The 20,369-nt window shown below is 32.7% G+C and overlaps 1 protein-coding gene across 1 annotated transcript in view; it reads left to right on the top strand.

Annotated features, from left to right (window-relative positions):
* The first annotated feature begins 5,137 nt into the window (after positions 1-5,137).
* The window catches only part of cers3a (ceramide synthase 3a), a 96,523-nt gene continuing 81,291 nt past the window's right edge, over positions 5,138-20,369 (top strand). The window contains exons 1-4 of the mRNA XM_073836450.1: positions 5,138-5,289; positions 15,913-16,094; positions 18,539-18,656; positions 19,024-19,142. Coding sequence (XP_073692551.1) covers positions 15,922-16,094; positions 18,539-18,656; positions 19,024-19,142 — 410 coding nt within the window. The 5' untranslated portion in view covers positions 5,138-5,289; positions 15,913-15,921. The remainder of the gene's footprint in view (positions 5,290-15,912; positions 16,095-18,538; positions 18,657-19,023; positions 19,143-20,369) is intronic.

Here is a 20,369-nt window from a genome sequence, read left to right as displayed (position 1 = left end):
AATTTCAAGCCTTTTTTTCATGTAAAAAAAGGGGACATTCATTTATCTGATCAAAAAAACAATAATTTTTTTAATGTAAAATAACGTCATGCCTCACTGATTTTTATGCATGCATTTAATATGACTTTTATTTATTGCAACATTCCATAACATTTTAAATAATTTCATGTATATGTAAATACACAGTTGAGGTCAAAAGTTTACACCTCCCTTTCAGAATCTGCAAAATGTTTACCAAAATAAGAGGGACCATACAAAATGCATGTTTTTTTTTTTTTAGTATTGACCTGAATAAGATATTTCACATGAAAGATGTTTACATATAGTCCACAAGAGAAAATAATACATTGAATTTATAAAAATTACCTGGTCCAAGTTTACATCCCCTTGATTCTTAATACTGTGTAATTATCTGAATGATGTACAGTGTTTTTTTTTTTTGTTCAGTGATAGTTGTTCATGAGTCCCTTTTTTTTCCTGAACAGTTGCCCGCTGTTCTTCAGAAAAATCCTTCAGGTCCCACAAATTCTTTGGTTTTCCAGCATTTTTGTGTATTTAAACTCTTTCCGACAATGACTGTATGATTTTAAGATCAACCTTTTCAAACTGAAGACAACTGAGGGACTTATATGCAACTATTACGGAAAATTCAAATGCTCACTGAAGCTTTAGAAGCAAACAATACATTAAGAGTTTGAATTTGTAGATCAGAGTAAAATTAACTTAATTTGTCTTCTGGGAAACGTAAGTATCTTCTGTAGCTTCTAAAGGGCAGTACTAAATGAAAAAGTATGATATTTAGGCAAAATAAGAAACATTGTACACATCTCCATTCTGTTCAAAGGTTTTCACCCCCTGGCTCTTAATGCATTGTGTTTCCTTCTGGAGCATCAGTGAGCATTTGAACCTTCTGAAATAGCTGCATTCCCCTCAGTTGTCCTAAGTGTGAAAAGATGGATTTCAAAATCATACAGTCATTGAAGGAAACTATATTTTTATTTGTTTATTGTATTTTTTATTTTATTTACATTTTATTTATTTTTTAAATATAGTTGACTCGGATCCCTCAGGTCTTTTTAATTCATTTATTTTTGCTCAAAAGGAAAAAACTGTAAGTGTGATCGCTGTATATGTTGTATATAAACCGTAGGTTTATTCCACTGAATGGGAAGGGGGCTTAGGCTCAACACCATCCTCATTAGCATTTAAATTACATCACCAGCTAATGAGTGCAAGTTAATTTCCATCAGTTTATATGCAAATATTCAGAATCAACAAACGTTCCTGTGGCCAACAGCTTTTCAGAAAGAGAAGGCATCAGTACAGTAGATCACACAGCTGTTGCTCAAATATTAATGTCATGATTAGGCTTGTTCGATAATTACACTCTCTTCACATTAAATGTTACTGGAAAACATTTAATTAATTCAACTAATCAAGAATCCCAGAGGACAAAACCTTCCGTTTCGGTCTAGCTCCTCAATATAAATAAACATGATTAAATTGTGCTATGGACATGAATGATTCCTCAAATCTTGGTCTCCAGAAAAATATAAAACGGCACAATTGTTTTCAATATTTATAATGATCAGAAATGTTTCTTGATGAGCAAATCAGCACATTAGAATGATGTCCGAAGGATCATGTGACACTGAAGCCTGGAGAAATGATGGTGAAAATTCAGCTTTGCATCACAGAAATAAATTACATTTAACAATATATTCAAATAGAAAATGCTTTTTTTTATTGTAATTATATTTCACAATTTTACTGTTTTCATTGTATTTTTTAATACATAAATGCAGCCTTTCAAAAACCTTCTTTTAAAAACATTAAAAATCTCACAGACCACAAACAAAGCAGGGAAAAAAATACAAAATATAGCTGCAAGCAGCGATTAACAGGGTTTAAGCACTTTAAGGCATTTAAGCACATATGAAAAAAGAAAAAATTATTTAGCAAGCCTGTAACCACCTATTTTAATGATTTTAAAAAAGCATTTTTGGCAAATCTAAGTGATTTACCATAGAAATATTCTGTTTTTTAATGGGTATGATTGTTATAGCGCCATCTGTGGTCCGATCTCCTTAAAACTTTGCATGCTTGTTTAGAATCACCCGTCACATTAGTAAAGTTTTGAGTTGTCCTTTAGGCTTTATAGGATTTTAGGTGAATTTAGACAGGCCCCTTTTCTAAACAATCCTGTTATAGCTTCCCAAAGGCTAAATTTAAACTTTTTTAAAATAATTCTTGACCTAGAGTCCAGAGAATTGTACTGCAGTGTTTTTTTTTTGTTTTTTTTTTTTCAGGTTGAGTGAAAAACCTTGGACTAGTTCGCAAAAGTAGATTTTTTTTTAACATCTTCTCAATCATCTCAGCAGTTGGATTGGCAGCAGTGGTTTTAGAGGCAAAGTTGTCCAAAATGAGGAGTTCTGTCATACATTACAAGTATTTGTGTGTATGTGTGCAATGCACAACAGTTTACGCCCTTGAAAAATGCGAATTCCTCCCTCCCAGTGGCCGATTTCTTACAGACCTTTGGGGTCGTGAGTCAAACAGGCCCACTGGGTTTTGTTCTGACCGGCCTCTATTAACCATGTCTAATAGGTGCTCAAACTTCATCTGCCAATTTCAGCCATGTTTTTTTTGAGATGCGCAAATGTCCTTATAGACACCAAGACCGTGCACAGCAATATTCATGTTGATAGGTTGATAGACAAATGGTTACGTAGGTATAACCATCCCCCCCTCTGCGACCTCAGATTAAGCTCTTACATAAGTGTTTGACGTTTCGCGATGATATTTCATTGCGTTCAGAAGTTATAGGCATTTTACTAAAAGTGACACTGCCCCTTTCGAACGCTTTGGCGTCACTTTGCGACGATGAGTCGAAAGTTCAACTTTTTTTTTTTTTTTTTGTTAATTATTGATATTCGCTCTCCAGAGAATCTTTCTGCACTGGTTTGGTTCCACTCAGCGCAAAAACTACTACTTTCCAAAAGTAGGTTTTGCTAAAAATCCAAAATACCTGAAAATTTAGCCAAAAAAAATGTTTTGTCCGACGTGAGCCAAGGATTCCAACGACATAAGACACTTGAGCCTGTGACTGGCGGTTTAGGAGTTATGAGCGATTTCGTACTTTTGATAACTTTAGTGCCCCCATCAGGCCAATTGGGATGAGACTTGGTGACGTTGTCGGCGGTGTGAGTACTACCATCCCTCCATTTTCAAGTCTCTATGACTTACGGTTTGGTCTGCACGATCAGTTTTACACGGAGATCGCTGATCTGTGACAATTCTAACAAATAGGTTTCAGCGCTGTGCACCTAAATACTAATAATTTAATGCAACAACTGCAGTGCCTTGCAAAAGTATTCATACCCCTTCATTTTTTTCACGTTTTGTTGCAGCATTATGTTAAACTGCTTTAAAATAGTTTTTTCCCACATCAATTTACACTCCATACACCATAATAATGACAAAGCAACAACCATATTTGCAAATTTCTTACAAATAAAACACTGAAATAAGTACATTGCATATGTATTCATACCATTAACTCAGTACATAGTTGAAGCACCTTTTCAGCCTCAAGTCTTTTTGGGTATGATGTGACAAGCTTTGCACATCTGCATTTTTAAGTCAAGTCAAGTCAAGATTATTTATACAGCGCTTTTTACAATACAAGTTGTGTCAAAGCAACCTTACAGTATTAAAATAATAAAATAAAATGTCAATAATAATGCAAGAGTTCCATATTGCAACAAAGTCAAATTGGGGAGGACTCATCTGGTTCCCATGGCCTTGTGCCGGTGGCCGTTTAGGGTAGGGCATTTGGCAAATATCTGTCATTCTTTGCCTCACCTTTTCACCTCTCAAGCTCTGTCAGCTTGGATGGGGGCTGGCAGACATTTTCTAGAGTCCTAGTTGTTCCAATCGTCTTTCATTATGGATAATGGAGGCTACATGCTTCTGTGAACCTTCAATGCAGCAGATTTTTTTTCTGAACTCTTCCCTAGATCATTGCCTTAATGCAAGTCTGTCACTGAGCTCTACAGGCAGTTATCTTGACCTCAGGACTTGGTCTTTGCTCTGATATGCATTTTCAGCTGTTAGACCTTTTCTGAGAGGTGTGTGCCTTTCTAAATCAGACTCATTCAAATGAATTTGCCACAGTTTAACTCCACTCGAAGTGTAGTAACATCTAGAAGCAATATGAATTTCGAGTGTCCCAGAAAAGGGTATGAATACTTATGCAACGGGATCTTTTCAGTTTTTTTATTTTTAATAAATTTGCACAAATGTTAAAAACTTATTTTTTTGCTTTGCCATTATGGAGTAGGGAGTGTAGATGTGGGGAAAAAAGTAATTTAAAGTAGTTTAACATAAGGCAGCAACATAACAACATGTGAAAAAAATGAAGGGGTATGAATAATTTCGCAAGGCACTGTATATGATCATAGCTAAAAAAGTATATATATTTATTTTAACTATTTAGAAGTCATCCAAATTAGATAAAGGAAGTGAAAAAGAGAAGTTTACTTGCAGCACGAATGAACATGGTTTGTGTCGATCACAATGTGTAATAGTTAAAATGATTGAAGGTCAAAAGACATTTAAAAACCAGAATTGGCTATTTCTCCATTGTGTCAGGTTAATAATTAATTATATCATTGGATCAGTGCGGTTTGTGATAATGCATGAGTAGTTTTATATTCATGATGCTTTGTTGACTTTTTATGCACCAATTCTTGCATTGCATCTGCTCACCGCTTGATGTTAAATGTAAAATCTGTGTCCTGAAGTAACACTAGAGATCAACTGCTATAAATAACTAAAGGTGTCTCCTGAATTCCAGGTAATTAATGTGAGTGAGTACAGACGACATTCTGCCCCAAACACACCCTGTGGCACTGAGTCATTGCCTGTCCTTTGTCTTATCAGGCCGAGTGAACCGCTGATCTAGCCCTCACATCGCAGCTCTATCAGTTGCACAATGCAAATGAGGTAAGTCCTTAGGGCGCAGTTTTCGCGTGCGTGCATGAGCGAGCCCGCCGAATGCCTATTCACCTCTGGAAGGTAAGGAGGAGGTGAGGAGGGAGGGGAGGAAACAAGTCAATTGCCACTAAAGCTGGGTGTGACCGTAAAGTATTTCAAACAAAGAGCTTTCCCCTGGGCCTCTAGCGCAGCGGTGCTGTCATGTTACGCACTTTCCCAGCGTCAGCAGCGAGCGGCGTGAGATTAGACATTTACCTGAGCGCTGCGCTGAACCGCTGACAGGAAGCAGAGGTAAGCGTGCGGCTTTTCTTGACCTTGGGTGAAATGCAATGCCAGCGGTTGAGACTTAGCCAGTGGAGTTTGGGTTTTAAACAAGACGAATGGAGAAAACATACAAGACTTTTATGAAAGATGTTTGGAAAGTGGCTCTAATGAAAAGTAGAGCATGTGAAACTTTGCCTTTTTTGAGTTTTAAGACTGGACGGTACAGTAAATTTCCAGTTTTTCTACTATTTTTTTATTGTTTTTAGGCATTTCGAGAAACGTCATTAGTAACGTCTCTTTGCTTTGGTCTGTTGGTTTTTCTGATCTTATTAAATTCTTTCTTCTTCTGGGAATACAGTAGGTTTACAGTGTGACTTGGTACTCATTCTGCAGGCATTGTCTTGAGTTTTAAGGAGGACCTTTATGAAAGATGTTTGGAAAGTGTCTCTAATGAAAAGTAGAGCTTGTGGAAACCTGCTTGTTTGTGCTTTTTTGAGTTTTAGGACTGGAAGGTACTGTTTTAATAGTTTTTTATGACATTTTGAGAAGTTTAGATTATTGTCTCTGCTTTGGTCTATTGGTTTTTCTGATCCTGGGAATGCAGTAGGTTTGCAATGTGACTTGATACTCATTCTGCACTCATTGTCTTGAGTTTTAAACAAGACCAGTGGAGAAAATAATAAGGACATAAGTTTTTTGTAAAAGGCAGTCCAATAAAAAGCTTTTGGGTTTTAAGGCTGGAAGATACCATTAAATCCAGGTTTTTCTGTTAGTTTTTTATTGGTTTTTATACATTTTGAGAAGCTTTAAGGTAGGGTTTGACTGATTATCAGTGCAGATATTAAGCATTATTATGGTTATCGGCATTTGTCATTTTCAAAAGCGATTTGTTTCATATCATAATTCATTAGTATATTAACACCTCTTTACTTTGGTCTGTTGGTTTGTCGGATCTTGTTACATTTTTAGGTTTGCAATGTGACTTGATGGTCATTCTACAGTCATTGTCTTGAGTTTTAAACAAGACAAATGGAGAAAATAAAGGAACTTTTATAAAAGATTAAGTAGAGCATCTGGAAACCTGCTTGTTTGAGCTTTTTTGAATTTTAAGACTGGAAGATACTGTTCATTGTTTGTTGTTTTTTTTAAATCAGTTTTTGGGCATTTTGAGAACATTAGATTAACGTCTCTGCTTTAGGTTTTTCTGATTTTAGTAATTTTTTTTCCCTTGGAATACAGTAGGTTTGCATTGTGACTTGATAGTCATTCTGCACTCATTGTCTTGAGTTTTAAACAAGAACAACAGCGAAAACAATGATGACTTTTTTAATGAAAGATGTGTGGAAAATCTCTCTTATGAAAAGTAGAGCATGTGGAAACATGCGTGTGTGAGCTTTTAGGTTTTAATGCTGAAAGATACTGTTAAATCCAGGTTTCTGTTGTTTTTTTATTGGTTTTGGGGTTAACCGATTATCTGCTTGTCCAATTATCAGTATTATTATTATATTAAGTATTTTTATGGTTATCTATTTTGGTCATTTTTAAAACCGATTTGCAGATAAAATAATTTTAAAGAAAGCTTTTGTCAGAGCCCTTGTTATTCTGATATATGAAAAACCCATATCGGTCGACCACTTTTAAAACTGGAAGATGCTTTTAAATCCAGGCTTGTTTTTTATTAGTTTATAGGATTTTGAGAATCTTCAAGGTAGGGATTGACCGATTATCAGCCTGCTCGATTATTAGTGTTAATATTAAGCAGTTTTTATGGTTATTAGTATTAGCCATTTTCGAAACTGATTTGACGATAAGGTAATTTAAAAGCTTTTAAAAACCCCTCGTCATTCTTAATGTTGTCATTAATTTACATTTTTTACACCAGACATATATATATCGGTTCAAAATATCGGTAATCAGTCTACTTGATTTGTAATAATCGGTAGCGGTATCAACCCTGAAAAACACATATCATAATTCATTAGTAGATTAGTAATGTCTTTACTTTGATCTGTTGGTTTGTCTGATTCTTATTGTAATTTTTGTTTGCAATGTGACTTGAAAAAAAGGAGATATTTTATGAAAGATGTTTGAGAAAGTGACTAATGAAAGTTGAGCATGTGGAAACCTGCCCATGTGAGCTTTTATGAGTTTTAAGACTGAAATATACTGTTATTTCCAGGTTTTCAGATTTTTCGAGAAGCTTCAAGGTAGGGGTTGACCGATTATTGGCACTGATATTAAGCATTTCTATGGTTATCGGTATTGGCTACTTTCAAAACCATTTTGCCTATAAAGTAATTTAAAAGCTTTTAAAGAGTTTTTGACAGAGCCCTTGTTATTCTTAATGTTGTCATTAATTTACATTTATATATCGGTTCAAAATATCGGTTATTGGTCTACTTGATTTGTAATAATCTGCATTCTTCAAGGTTTGTTTCGTATCATAATTCATTAGTAGATTAATGTCTCTTTACTTTGCTTGGTTTGTCTGACCTTACTTACTTTTTAGGTTTGCAATGTGTCTTGATACTCATTCTGCAGTGATTGTTTTACATTTTAAAGACAACTGGACAAAATAAGAAGGACTTTTATGAAAGATGTTTGGAAAGTGGCTCTAATGAAAAGTCAATCATGTGGAAACCTGCCCATGTGAGCTTTTATGAGTTTTAAGACTGAAATATACTGTTATTTCCAGGTTTTCAGATTTTTTGAGAAGCTTCAAGATAGGGGTTGACCGATTATTGGCACTGATATTAAGCATTTGTATGGTTATCAATATTGGCTACTTTCAAAACTGATTTGCTGATATAGTAATTTAAAAGCTTTTTAATTTAAAAGAGTTTTTGCCAGAGCCCTTATTATTCTTAATGTTGTCATTAAGTTACATTTTTACACCTGACATATATATCGGTTCAAAATATCGGTTATCGGTCTACTTGATTTGTAATAATTTTAGTTTGCAATGTGACTCGATAAAAGGAGATTTTTTTTAAAGATGTTTGAGAAAGCAACTCTAATGAAAAGTTGAGCATGTGGAAACCTGCCCATGTGAGCTTTTATGAGTTTTAAGACTGAAATATACTGTTATTTCCAAAGTAATTTAAAAGCTTTTAAAGAGTTTTTGACAGAGCCCTTGTTATTCTTAATGTTGTCATTAATTTACATTTATATATCGGTTCAAAATATCGGTTATTGGTCTACTTGATTTGTAATAATCTGCATTCTTCAAGGTTTGTTTCGTATCATAATTCATTAGTAGATTAATGTCTCTTTACTTTGCTTGGTTTGTCTGACCTTACTTACTTTTTAGGTTTGCAATGTGTCTTGATACTCATTCTGCAGTGATTGTTTTAAATTTTAAAGACAACTGGACAAAATAAGAAGGACTTTTATGAAAGATGTTTGGAAAGTGGCTCTAATGAAAAGTCAATCATGTGGAAACCTGCCCATGTGAGCTTTTATTTGTTTTAAGACTGAAATATACTGTTATTTCCAGGTTTTCAGATTTTTTGAGAAGCTTCAAGGTAGGGGTTGACCGATTATTGGCACTGATATTAAGCATTTGTATGGTTATCAATATTGGCTACTTTCAAAACTGATTTGCTGATATAGTAATTTAAAAGCTTTTTAATTTAAAAGAGTTTTTGCCAGAGCCCTTATTATTCTTAATGTTGTCATTAAGTTACATTTTTACACCTGACATATATATCGGTTCAAAATATCGGTTATCGGTCTACTTGATTTGTAATAATTTTAGTTTGCAATGTGACTCGATAAAAGGAGATTTTTTTAAAGATGTTTGAGAAAGCAACTCTAATGAAAAGTTGAGCATGTGGAAACCTGCCCATGTGAGCTTTTATGAGTTTTAAGACTGAAATATACTGTTATTTCCAGGTTTTCAGATTTTTTGAGAAGCTTCAAGGTAGGGGTTGACCGATTATTGGCACTGATATTAAGCAGTTCTATGGTTATCGGTATTGGCTACTTTCAAAACCATTTTGCCTATAAAGTAATTTAAAAGTTTTTGACAGAGCCCTTGTTATTCTTAATGTTGTCATTAATTTACATTTATATATCGGTTCAAAATATCGGTTATTGGTCTACTTGATTTGTAATAATCTGCATTCTTCAAGGTTTGTTTCGTATCATAATTCATTAGTAGATTAATGTCTCTTTACTTTGCTTGGTTTGTCTGACCTTACTTACTTTTTAGGTTTGCAATGTGTCTTGATACTCATTCTGCAGTGATTGTTTTAAATTTTAAAGACAACTGGACAAAATAAGAAGGACTTTTATGAAAGATGTTTGGAAAGTGGCTCTAATGAAAAGTCAATCATGTGGAACCCTGCCTGTGTGAGCTTTAAGAGTTTTAAGACTGAAATCGACTGTTCTTTCCAGGTTTTGTGATGTTTGTGAGCATTTTGAGAAGCTTCAGGGTTTGTTTTGTATCATAATTCATTAGTAGATTAATGCCTCTTTGCTTTGGTCTTATTAAATTCTTTCTTCTTGCTGCTCCTGAAACCTCTAATCAAAATTGAATTAGAAAATTCCTGAGCAGCTTTAATCAAGATTGCTTTTGTTGGTGACCATGTGTGAAAATGTAACATCTAGAAGTAGAAGATGCAAACTTTGAATCTTTAAGTGTTCAAATGAGCTATTATATTTGTTGAAATGTGTCTTACTAATGGTGACTTGGGTTGTAGTGCTAAAGTGTGAACATTTTATGTTAATCAGTTCAAGTTAATCAGTTGTTGAATTCAAACTATTCTGTCCGACTATCCTAGTTTCTTCTTATCAGAAATGGTTGACAAAGAAAGATAGTGGCTTTGCGATAACATGGTTGTGTGGCAGTAATGAGGTTGAAGGATGGGTGATAATTCTGTGCGATCTGTACACGTGGAGACAGCTCTGTTTACTCAACATCTTGTTCAAACAGACTCTGAGCTCTTTGTTATGTTCACTTAACACAGTGTTCCGGTCGTTCTCTATGGCTCTTTGGTCAAAGTACAGTTATAGAGAAGCCATTGACTGCCATTGTGTGCCGCTAATATTGTCAGATCAAAGTCAAATATATAAGAAAGGAACAATTATAGTATGGTTAAAGGTATTAGCAAATACATGAAAAGGTCAAAATACAGTAATAACTAATGGTTAGCATTTAGTTATGAGATCAAAGGTTTCGGGGTTGGTAAGTTTATGAAAAAAAGTCTCCTGTGTTCACCGAGGCTGCATTTATTTGACCAAAAATACAGTGATATTGTGAAATATTATTACAATTTAGAATAGCTGTTTTCTATTTGAATATATTTTAAAATGTAATTTATTCCTGTGATGCAAAGCTGAATTTTCAGCATCATTAACCATTCTAATATGCTGAATTGCTGCTTAGAAACATTTATTATTACTATTAATTAGGGTTGCAAAGAGATGGAAAAATTCCAGTAAATTTCTGGAAACTTTTTGAAAATCACAGGAAGATTCCAAAAAATCCTGGAAAGTTTCCAAAATTTTTGGAATGTTTCTGAAATTTACTGGAAATTTTCATTTGTTTATCTTCAGAAAACAAATTAAGATGTTTTTGATGAAATTGGTTTGATGAAATTTTTGATTAAATGGTTTTACTCATATGGAATGACATGAGGGAAATTAATGACAGAATTTTACTCTATTACTGTAAACACTGGTTGAAGTCATCTCCCTATTACTTAAATTTGATGGTGTTTTTGACATTTTTAATATATTAATGTATTTCATGTTTAAGTAGTTAAGATGCAGTTTCATGAGCATGAGTACCTTTTGTGAGAATGGTAATATTCAGTGGCAATACACTAAACATTTGTTAAAAGTAACTTCAGATTAAATTATATAATGTATAAGGTACAATTCATCAGCTTTGTGTATCTTATGATAATTAAAATGCATGATTTTGTGATGTATGCTGTATAGAAAATTTACTGTGTATTTATAATTTACAGTATTTTCACATTATGTTGGAGATTTCATTAAAAAATGATTAAAATGTGGCAGTATATCATCATTTTAAAAAAAATCCTTTTCTTTTGGGACAACAGGGAATAAACAATTCAGTAAGGTTGCTTTAGCAATAAACATTTACCAATATACATTTTTGAATTAGGTAAAACAAAAAATGTATGCTACCACAATTTAAAATATTTAATTGGGATAATAACACAGTTTGGTAGACTTACTTGTTTTTCAAATGGCTCAATATATTATTTCGCATTGAGCCAATGTTAACAAACTGTTGCCCCAATTGATAAAATTCAATTAGCAGAAAATCCAATTGGGCCAATTGAAAAGTTTAGATGTGATCAGTCACTAAAAAATTTTGAGTTTGGGGGGGGTCTGAATTTTTTTACAGTGTACATTTAGACATTTAGCAGACGCTTTTATCCAAAGCAACTTCCACATTTTTGCAACTGTATCAATGTTGAAAACAGTTGTGCTGCTTTTTTAAAATTAATTACTGTTTTTTATTTTAATGCTTGATACATTTTTTTAATGATTCTTTGATGAACAGCATTTGTTATTTTATGAGATTGCATCACAGCACTATAAATCTATGTATAACCTACTTAATATATTTCCTTTTACTTGCCCATTTTTTTAAAAGTTATTAACCTTGTAAATATGCTGCACAGTTTATTACTCAGGATTAATTACTAACCCAGTTTAGACAGTGTGAAACTTGAACTAAGATAACCTACGATTATGCTATTATTCAGTCTGTGACATACTTTAACTTGATAATGATGATAACCTCATTAATATTTCCCTTTCATTATCTTGCATATCATAGCTAGTATTTGGACAGTGTTTAACTTGGGTGTTAAGTGTTGTTAAAAATGGAGTAATTCTCTAAGTGGATCTGAAATCAACACAATAATATGTAGGTTCACACCAGCCCTACTTGTATTCCCAGTGGCGTCTCAGGTGTGTGTGTGCGTGTGTGTGTGTGTGTGTGTGTGTGTGTGTGTGTGTGTGTGTGTGTTTGTAGGTACTTGAGCTTGTGGTTTTGCCTCAGGTCAGCATCACCCCTATCAAACACTGTTTTTAGTAGCAGCAGAGCTGTTTTACCATCAACACTCAACAAATTTGACAAATCATTTGTTATGGCTTAAAAACTGGATTATTATATACAACAAGAGCTATAGAATCTCAACCATTTTAACGGATTCACCACTGTCTTTGTAATTTGATTATTTACCATTTTTTTGTTTGGTATTAGCAAGATTCTGTGTTCATAGCCCATTTGTTAGAGGTTTAAATGGATGCAGGAAAAGACTAATGAAAATAAGGAGGCTGGCATAAATCCACAGTGCTGAATTCATCATGAATAATTATGTCTTTAAAACTCTGACTCATTTCATTCCTGATTTCCATTTTATGAGATGACATGAGATTATTTTATGATTATACTACTGTTTACTTTCATTTGTTAGCAAGGTTGTTTTGTATGTCCATAATAAAACTTTGAACCTCCAGTTTCTCCTATTTAATTCAACTCATCTCCATCTCTCTTTAAATAATAATAGAAAAATCTATATTTTTGCAAAGTGTACTACTACAGTGATAATTTGAGAGTTTACCATAAACTTTAATTCTGTATGCAATGGTAAAATGTTTATTATATTACAGTATGTAGGTTATCTGCTCAATAAATGGGAAAACACAGGATAAAAGTTATAAAGACAAACTTTTCTTCTTTGGAATAACATGCAATGAAGGATTATGAATATGTATTAAAATAAAAGTTTGACCAAGAATGAAAATTTGCTGAAAATGTCAGGACATCCACGTTTGTTTCTTCATCAGAACAGATTTGGAGAAATTTAGCATTACACCACTTGCTCACCAAAGGATCCTCTGCAGTAAATGAATGGGTGCCGTCAGAATGAGAGTCCAAACAGCTGATAAAAACATCACAACAATCCACAAGTAATCCACACCACTCCAGTCCAACAGTTAACATCTTGTGAAGCTAGAAGCTGCCTGTTTGTAAGAAACCAATCCATCATTAAGGTGTTTTAACTTTAAACCATCACTTCTGGCCAAAATAGAGTCCATAATCCATAATAATGTTTCCTCCAGTGAAAAAATCCACCAACATATTTGCTGTTTTAGACTGTTTTGGCTTGTAAGCGGTGCTTGATCTGTGCATATTTCTCTCCTGATTCAGACGAGACAACATATTTAACTGGATAAAGCAATATTACAGATCGTAGTTTACCTGAAAGCAGTGCTCTGAAGGTAAAAGCATCCTAATTATAGATTTGTTTCTTACAAACATGCAGCTTTACACTTCACAAGATGTTAACTGATGGACTGGAGTGGTGTGGATTACTTGAGAATTATTGTGATGTTTTTATCAGCTGTTTGGACTCCATTTCTGACGGCACCCATTCACTGCAGAGGAACTATTTGTGAGCAAGTGATGTAATGCTACATTTCTACAAATTTGTTTTGATGAAGAAACAAATTCATCTTGGAAGGTCTAAGGATGAGTATATTTTCAGCAAATTTTCACTATTCCTTTAAGAGAGTAAATTATGTCAATTTTGGTTTGATGTTAAAAACACTTACACTATTAAAAAAAAAACACAATTTGTTGAGTCAACTTAAAATAATGTGTTATCCCGCTGGCTTAGATATTTGAGTTGATTCAACTTAAAATTTTAAGTTGTCACTTTGTACAACTTAACATTTCAAGTTGACTAAACTTTTTTGAGTTGACTAAACTTAAAATTTTAAGTCAGCCAGGTAACAAATTATTTTAAGTTTACCCAACAAATTAATTTTGTACAGTGTAGGAACAGCTTCTTTCTTAAATAAATTCAGTAATATACAGGGTTCCTACACATTTTCCATTTCAAAATTCCATACTTTTCCAGGCTCAAATTTCCAAACCTCTCAGTAGATTTTCAGACCACATCTAACATAAATGGTTCAGAGAGCATTATTTTCAGCTTTATGTGATAGTACAGTTTTTTTTTCATTGATTTTCTCTAAAGTGACAACATACAGAACCCCTCATTTTTTTTAAATAAATAAAAAATGCAGACTTCTACATGCACACAAGAAACTATTTGGTACCCTCAAGAAACTACATGTGCATGATCATTTTTTGCATGCTTACCGTTACAATTCCATCTTACTATGAATAAAACAAGGGCCTGGATGCACATGAATTAACAGAGATATACTTGCTCAAAATGTGGCTTTTCTTATGGTAGTACTTTAATATGATAATGTCCAATTTAGCATGTCCTCTGTGGCAACGGAGAAACCATGACATGAAATGGGCCGATGGCATAAAATTTGCCAAATTCAAGGGTCTACACAAAATACTTGAACTATTTAAAAAAGTGTTTAAAATGTGGCTTTCATTAGGGCAGTATGTCATATTTCAAGGCCTTAGATCTCTTTAATGCATGGTCTGTAGCGGCCAAGAAACCACACTGCGAAATGAGCTGAAGGAACAATAAGTGCTAAGTTTAATGGTTTCTTATGTGCACATAAAAGTCTGTATATTTTTTAATTTTGCAAAGGTCCTTGAGGCTATGTAATATAGTGCTAAGCAGTGTTGGGGAAAGTTACTTTTAAAAGTAATGCATTACAATATTAAGTTACTCCCTAAAAAAAGCAACTAATTATGTTACTTATAGTTACTTTTTTTTCCATTCTTCCATTTTTTTTTTTTTTTTTTTTTTTTTTGAGCAGGGCTTGCTTGTTTGTTTTAAATATAAAAAAGTTCTATTTTTGGCAAATGTAAAAGCCTTTTTACACCAAAAGCCTCAGGCTTAGAGAAAAGCAAATTCACGTCCGTGCAGTAGACTGCAGGAAAAAAAAGTCAACTCTTCAGCAATAAAACAAAGGAAAACAAATGTTAGATTATCCTAAATAATTTGTGCGTATTAGTATGGATGAATTGGATCATCGAAGGTCGGCAGCAAAGACATCGGTTAATAAAATGGGATTAAATACATAAAGAATATTTGTATTATTTAACATATTTAATTATTGCATGTTTGCGTTGAATTTCACCGTTGTTATTCATTTTGAGGAACACTGTATTGTTTTTTTAAGCGAGTGAGATTTTTTTTTTGCATGTTCACATTTATTCTACAACTAAAGTAACATCTTACAATTTCTCTCAACATGGGGACAGGAGAGCTGTTAATCAATAAATGAGGGGGAAAGTAAAAGTAACACGGATATTTTCTTGTCAATTAAAAAGTAATGTATTACTTAACTACTAGTTACTTGGAAAAAGTAATATTATTACATAACTTGCGTTACTTGTAATTCGTTACCCCCAACACTGGTGCTAAGAATATTCTCTTGTATTTGACAATCACTAATGAATTTATTTTCATTAAATTCTTAATTTTCTATTATAAAAAACTAAATACCCCAATTTAGTTTGGAAACACACATATTTGTCCATACTCTGCTTTCTGAAAAAAATGCTTAAATCAAATTCCATACATTTTCATACTTTTTCAAACCCATAGGAACCTTGGATATAATCTGAGATGCTTATCATTGCTCAAGTTATGTCAAGTTGACACGGAATACGTATGTATGTATAAAGCATGACGTAAACATGACTATGCTTGTGTTCACCAGATCGCTGTCATGATTGAGACGATCAGTGAGTGGCTGTGGTGGGACCGGCTGTGGCTGCCGGGGAACCTCACGTGGGCCGATCTCAAGGACGAGGAAGGGCTGGTCTACGCCAGAGCATCCCACCTCTACGTCACTGTGCCATATGCTTTAGTCTTCCTTGTAGTCAGATACCTGTTTGAAAGGTGAGACGCCTGTGGAATTTCTTTGGTTATGTTGCAGGAAATGGATCCGATCAATCATGTGAGGCCAGATTTCCGAGGCCAGCGTGAGAATTTTTCGATGATCTTTTTAGCAACAAATATGATCAGTGTTGGAGAACTTTTGGAGCTACAAAGCTCATTTAAAATAAAGCGACCCTTTTAAAATAGTTATCCTGTAAAGTTTGTACAGTAAATTTTACAAGAAAACACTATTTGCTTGACTACTTCAAAATTTCACATTTAATTCAGTGTGTTGCTTATGTTTCTTTGGAACTGTGAAATTTACTAGCAATGAGTGAAAACTGTTTCTAGATCAATGTTTTCTTTTTTTAAACAATATAAGCTACACACAAATATATATACAGCTTTAAAAAAAATTTAAAGGCTACTTGTTTCTCTGGATTTACTAGGTACGGATTTGAGTGATTTTTTTGTTTGTTCTATAAAGGTCTGATAACATTTCTTCCCAATTTCAAATAAAAATATTGTCATTTAGATTTTTTTATTTTTTTTTGTCAAAATAACTAATGTTTTGAGTTGTTGTGATTGAAAGTCAGGGGTCTTACACCAAATATTGATTTCGTAACTCTTCTGAAGTTAAAACATTGATATTGTGTTGTCTAAAAATGACATGACATCTTTTGTTAGTTTGACCAATTGTCATTTCATGCTCAAAATTATATATATATATATATATATATATATATATATATATATATATATATATATATATATATATATATTATATGGATGATATATCATCAGTAGTTTGCAAAATAAAACCTAAATAGTTTTTTACTCAAACGCATAACTATAAATGGTAAATTTTCAAATGGTCTTTTAATCTTTTCCATAGCTGTATGAATTATAAAATAATATAAAACTTGCACCGATTATATAATTTCAACAGATCTGTTTTGGAACACAAAGAAATTATGTTTTTTTGGCTTTATAAACTAAATGCAAATAATAATAAAAATATATTGTCATCTAGAGGTTTTTTTTTTTTAGTTAAAATAAATGTTTTGAGTTGTTGTGATTGAAAGTCAGGGTTATTCCATCAAATATTAATTTCTTAACTCTTCTGAAGTTAAAACATTAGTATTGTGTTGTCTAAAAATGACATGACATCTTTTGTTAGTTTGACCAATTGTCATTTCATGCTCAAAATTATAATTTTTATATGGATGATATATCATTAGTAGTTTGCAAAATAAAACCTAAATAGTTTTTTACTCAAGCGCATAAATATAAATGGTACATTTTCAAGTGGTCTTTTAATCTTTTCCATAGCTGTATGTGTTATAAAATAATATAAAACTTGCACCGATTATATAATTTCAACAGATCTGTGTTGGAACACAAAGAAATTAGGGTTTTTAGCTTTATAAACTGAATGCAAATAAAATAAAAAAATAAAATATTGTCATTTTAGAGTTTTTTTGTTGTCAAAATAACAAATGCTTTGAGTTGTGATTGAAAGTCAGGGGTCTTACACCAAATATTGATTTCTTAACTCTTCTGAAGTTAAAACATTGATATTGTGTTGTCTAAAAATGACATGACATCTTTTGTTAGTTTGACAAAATTGTAATTTCATGCTCAAAATTATATATATATACTGTATGCTGAACTACTGTTTTTCTTTCTATAAATGCATAAATAGTACTTTAAAATTATTCACAAATAAGATTTTGTTTCTGTGTGATTTCAGCAATGCCATTAGGTTGTCAGCTAAGTTCATAACTGTCATATTGGCCAGTGCAAATAACTTTTTTTCAGGATTCTTTATGAATAAAATGTTGAAAAGAACTGCATTTATTTAAAATAGATTTTTTTTTTAACAATATTGAACTATTGCTCAAAAGTTTGGGGTCATTAATTATTTTCTTTACATTATTGATAGAAATGAATAGTTGTATTCAGCAAGGATGTGTTAAATTGATAAAAAGTGATAGTAAAGACTTAATATGTATATTTAATATAATTGCTGTACTTTAAAAAAAAAACCTTTTTATTCATCAAATAATCCTGAAAAAGTATCACAGGTTCCAACAAAAAATTAAGCAGCACAATGGTTTCAAACATTGCTAATAAAATAGTAAAAATATATATTTTTTTTAATAAGAAAGTCTATAGAGTTTTACATTTGTATTATATATATTTTTTTCTAGAATTATAAATTATAAATAATAATTTTATTATTTATTTACATTACATGATGAGTAAAATGGGTTGCCGTTTCATGTTTTCAGTAATATATAATTATTTTTATGTATTCTATATTATTTTATTCATTTATACTGCCGTTCAACATTTGGGATCAGTAAGATTTTTAATGATTTTTAAAGTAGTTTCTAATGCTCTTTAAGGCTGCATTTATTTATTTATTCTATAATAAAACATTTAAATGTCTGTCTTTCTAGGTTGATAGCGACACCGCTTGCAGCTACTTTTGGTGTTAAAGAGAAGACTAGATACAAAGTGGAGCACAAAGCGGTTCTTGAACATTATTTTATTACAAAGTCAAAACACCCAGGAAAGGTAAAGTCTTCTCCTTTCACTCAACAACATTAATTTATATAATTATTAAATTTAATTAAATTATTTTTTTATTTTGTTATATAACTATATTGATTAAATCTATATTTAAAAAAAAATGTAAAAAATATATTTTTAAAAATTTATTTACTTGAATATGTATTAAATTACATATAGCCTTTTGCAATTTGAGAAAGTTAAGTTAAGTATTTATGTAAATCTGGCAAAAATCGTAACTTTTTTGGTAGCGTTTTGGTAAAATAAAGCCAGAATTATGAAGCATAAACTGTCATATTAAATTAACATGCCACTTTTCTGATATGAGATGTTTTCTCGACTTACCCTTCTGCTCTCTTCCATCTTATATCAGGCAGAAATTGACGGCCTGTGCAAAAAATGCAGCTGGTCACATAGACAAGTGGAGCGCTGGTTCAGGAGGAGACGAAACCAGGACCGTCCTAGTGTTCTGAAAAAATTCAGAGAGGCCAGGTATGAAATAACGTACATCCTAAAATTACTTATTACACATCTGTCTGGAATACTTGATTCTGATTTGGTCATAAATTATCTTCTAAAGTTAAATGTTAAATGTTCTAAGCATTCTTGTAACTCAAACAGTAGAGGAAATGCATAAAATTATAAAATATAAATGTTGGATGAAATTTTTTAAATAAAACGGTCAAATGCATACATTAGCAGATCAAACATTATACTTAATCAACATATGTACCACATATACACTACCAGTCAAAGGTTTTTGAACAGTAAGATTTTTAATGTTTTTTTTTAAAGAAATCTCTTCTGCTCACCAAGCCTGCATTTATTTGATCCAAAATACAGCAGTAAAATTCTGAAATATTTTTACTATTTAAAATAACTGCTTTCTGTTTAAATATATTTTGTAATGTAATTATAAATGTAATTTTATTCCTCTGATTTCAATTTTGAGCATCATTACTCCAGTGACATTGTAATCTGATTTGCTGCTCAAAAAACAAAAAGTCGGCAGCAGTGTCAACAAGTATGGTAGGTTCGACACTTGGACGATCTTTAAGAATTGGGTCCAAAATATCAAAAAATGGACAGGTCTGTCGTTCTGCCCCAGAGCAGGCATTATTATCTTTCACAGCTTTATAATCTTTTTTGGCTTTTTTCAGTTTGTCCCGTAGCTGACCGGGCGTTCGTTGATACCCAGCCTCAGCTAATTTCTCAGTCAGTTCTTTAAACACTCGGTTGTTTCTGACCGTGCCGTCGAATTTGTCTTGAATATTTTTTTCTGACCATAATTGTAAAAACAATACAGTCTCCTCATCACTCCAGTTCACGCGCTTTCCGTCTTTTGACATTTCTTACTTTTGAAGTTCTTGACGTTAACGTTCACTTCTCACCGGCTGCTGTTTACACCACGCGCGTTTCCTGTTAGCGACTTGACGTAATGCTTGTTGATTTCTGATTGGCTGTCTGTTGCTAAGCGTCCAGCAGCAACAAGCAAACACCGCTCCGTTTCACACTGAACAAACTTAGCACCGCATTGGAGCAGGGTTTCATAACCCCGGGTAAAATGCGGTGCTAACACCGCTTTCAAATTACAGGTGTGAAACGCGTCTTTACCCGGGGTTAAAAGCGGTGTTTAGAACGCAGATAACCCGGGGTTAAGCACAGTGTGAAAAGCCCTATTATGTTGAAAACAGCTGAGTAGAAATTCTTCAGGTTTTT

The sequence above is a fragment of the Garra rufa genome, chromosome 3, assembly GCF_049309525.1.
Source record: "Garra rufa chromosome 3, GarRuf1.0, whole genome shotgun sequence".
NCBI lineage: Eukaryota > Metazoa > Chordata > Actinopteri > Cypriniformes > Cyprinidae > Garra > Garra rufa.
The sequence above is the reverse complement of the archived record's forward strand: the minus strand, read 5'-3'. Positions and strand labels throughout refer to the sequence as shown.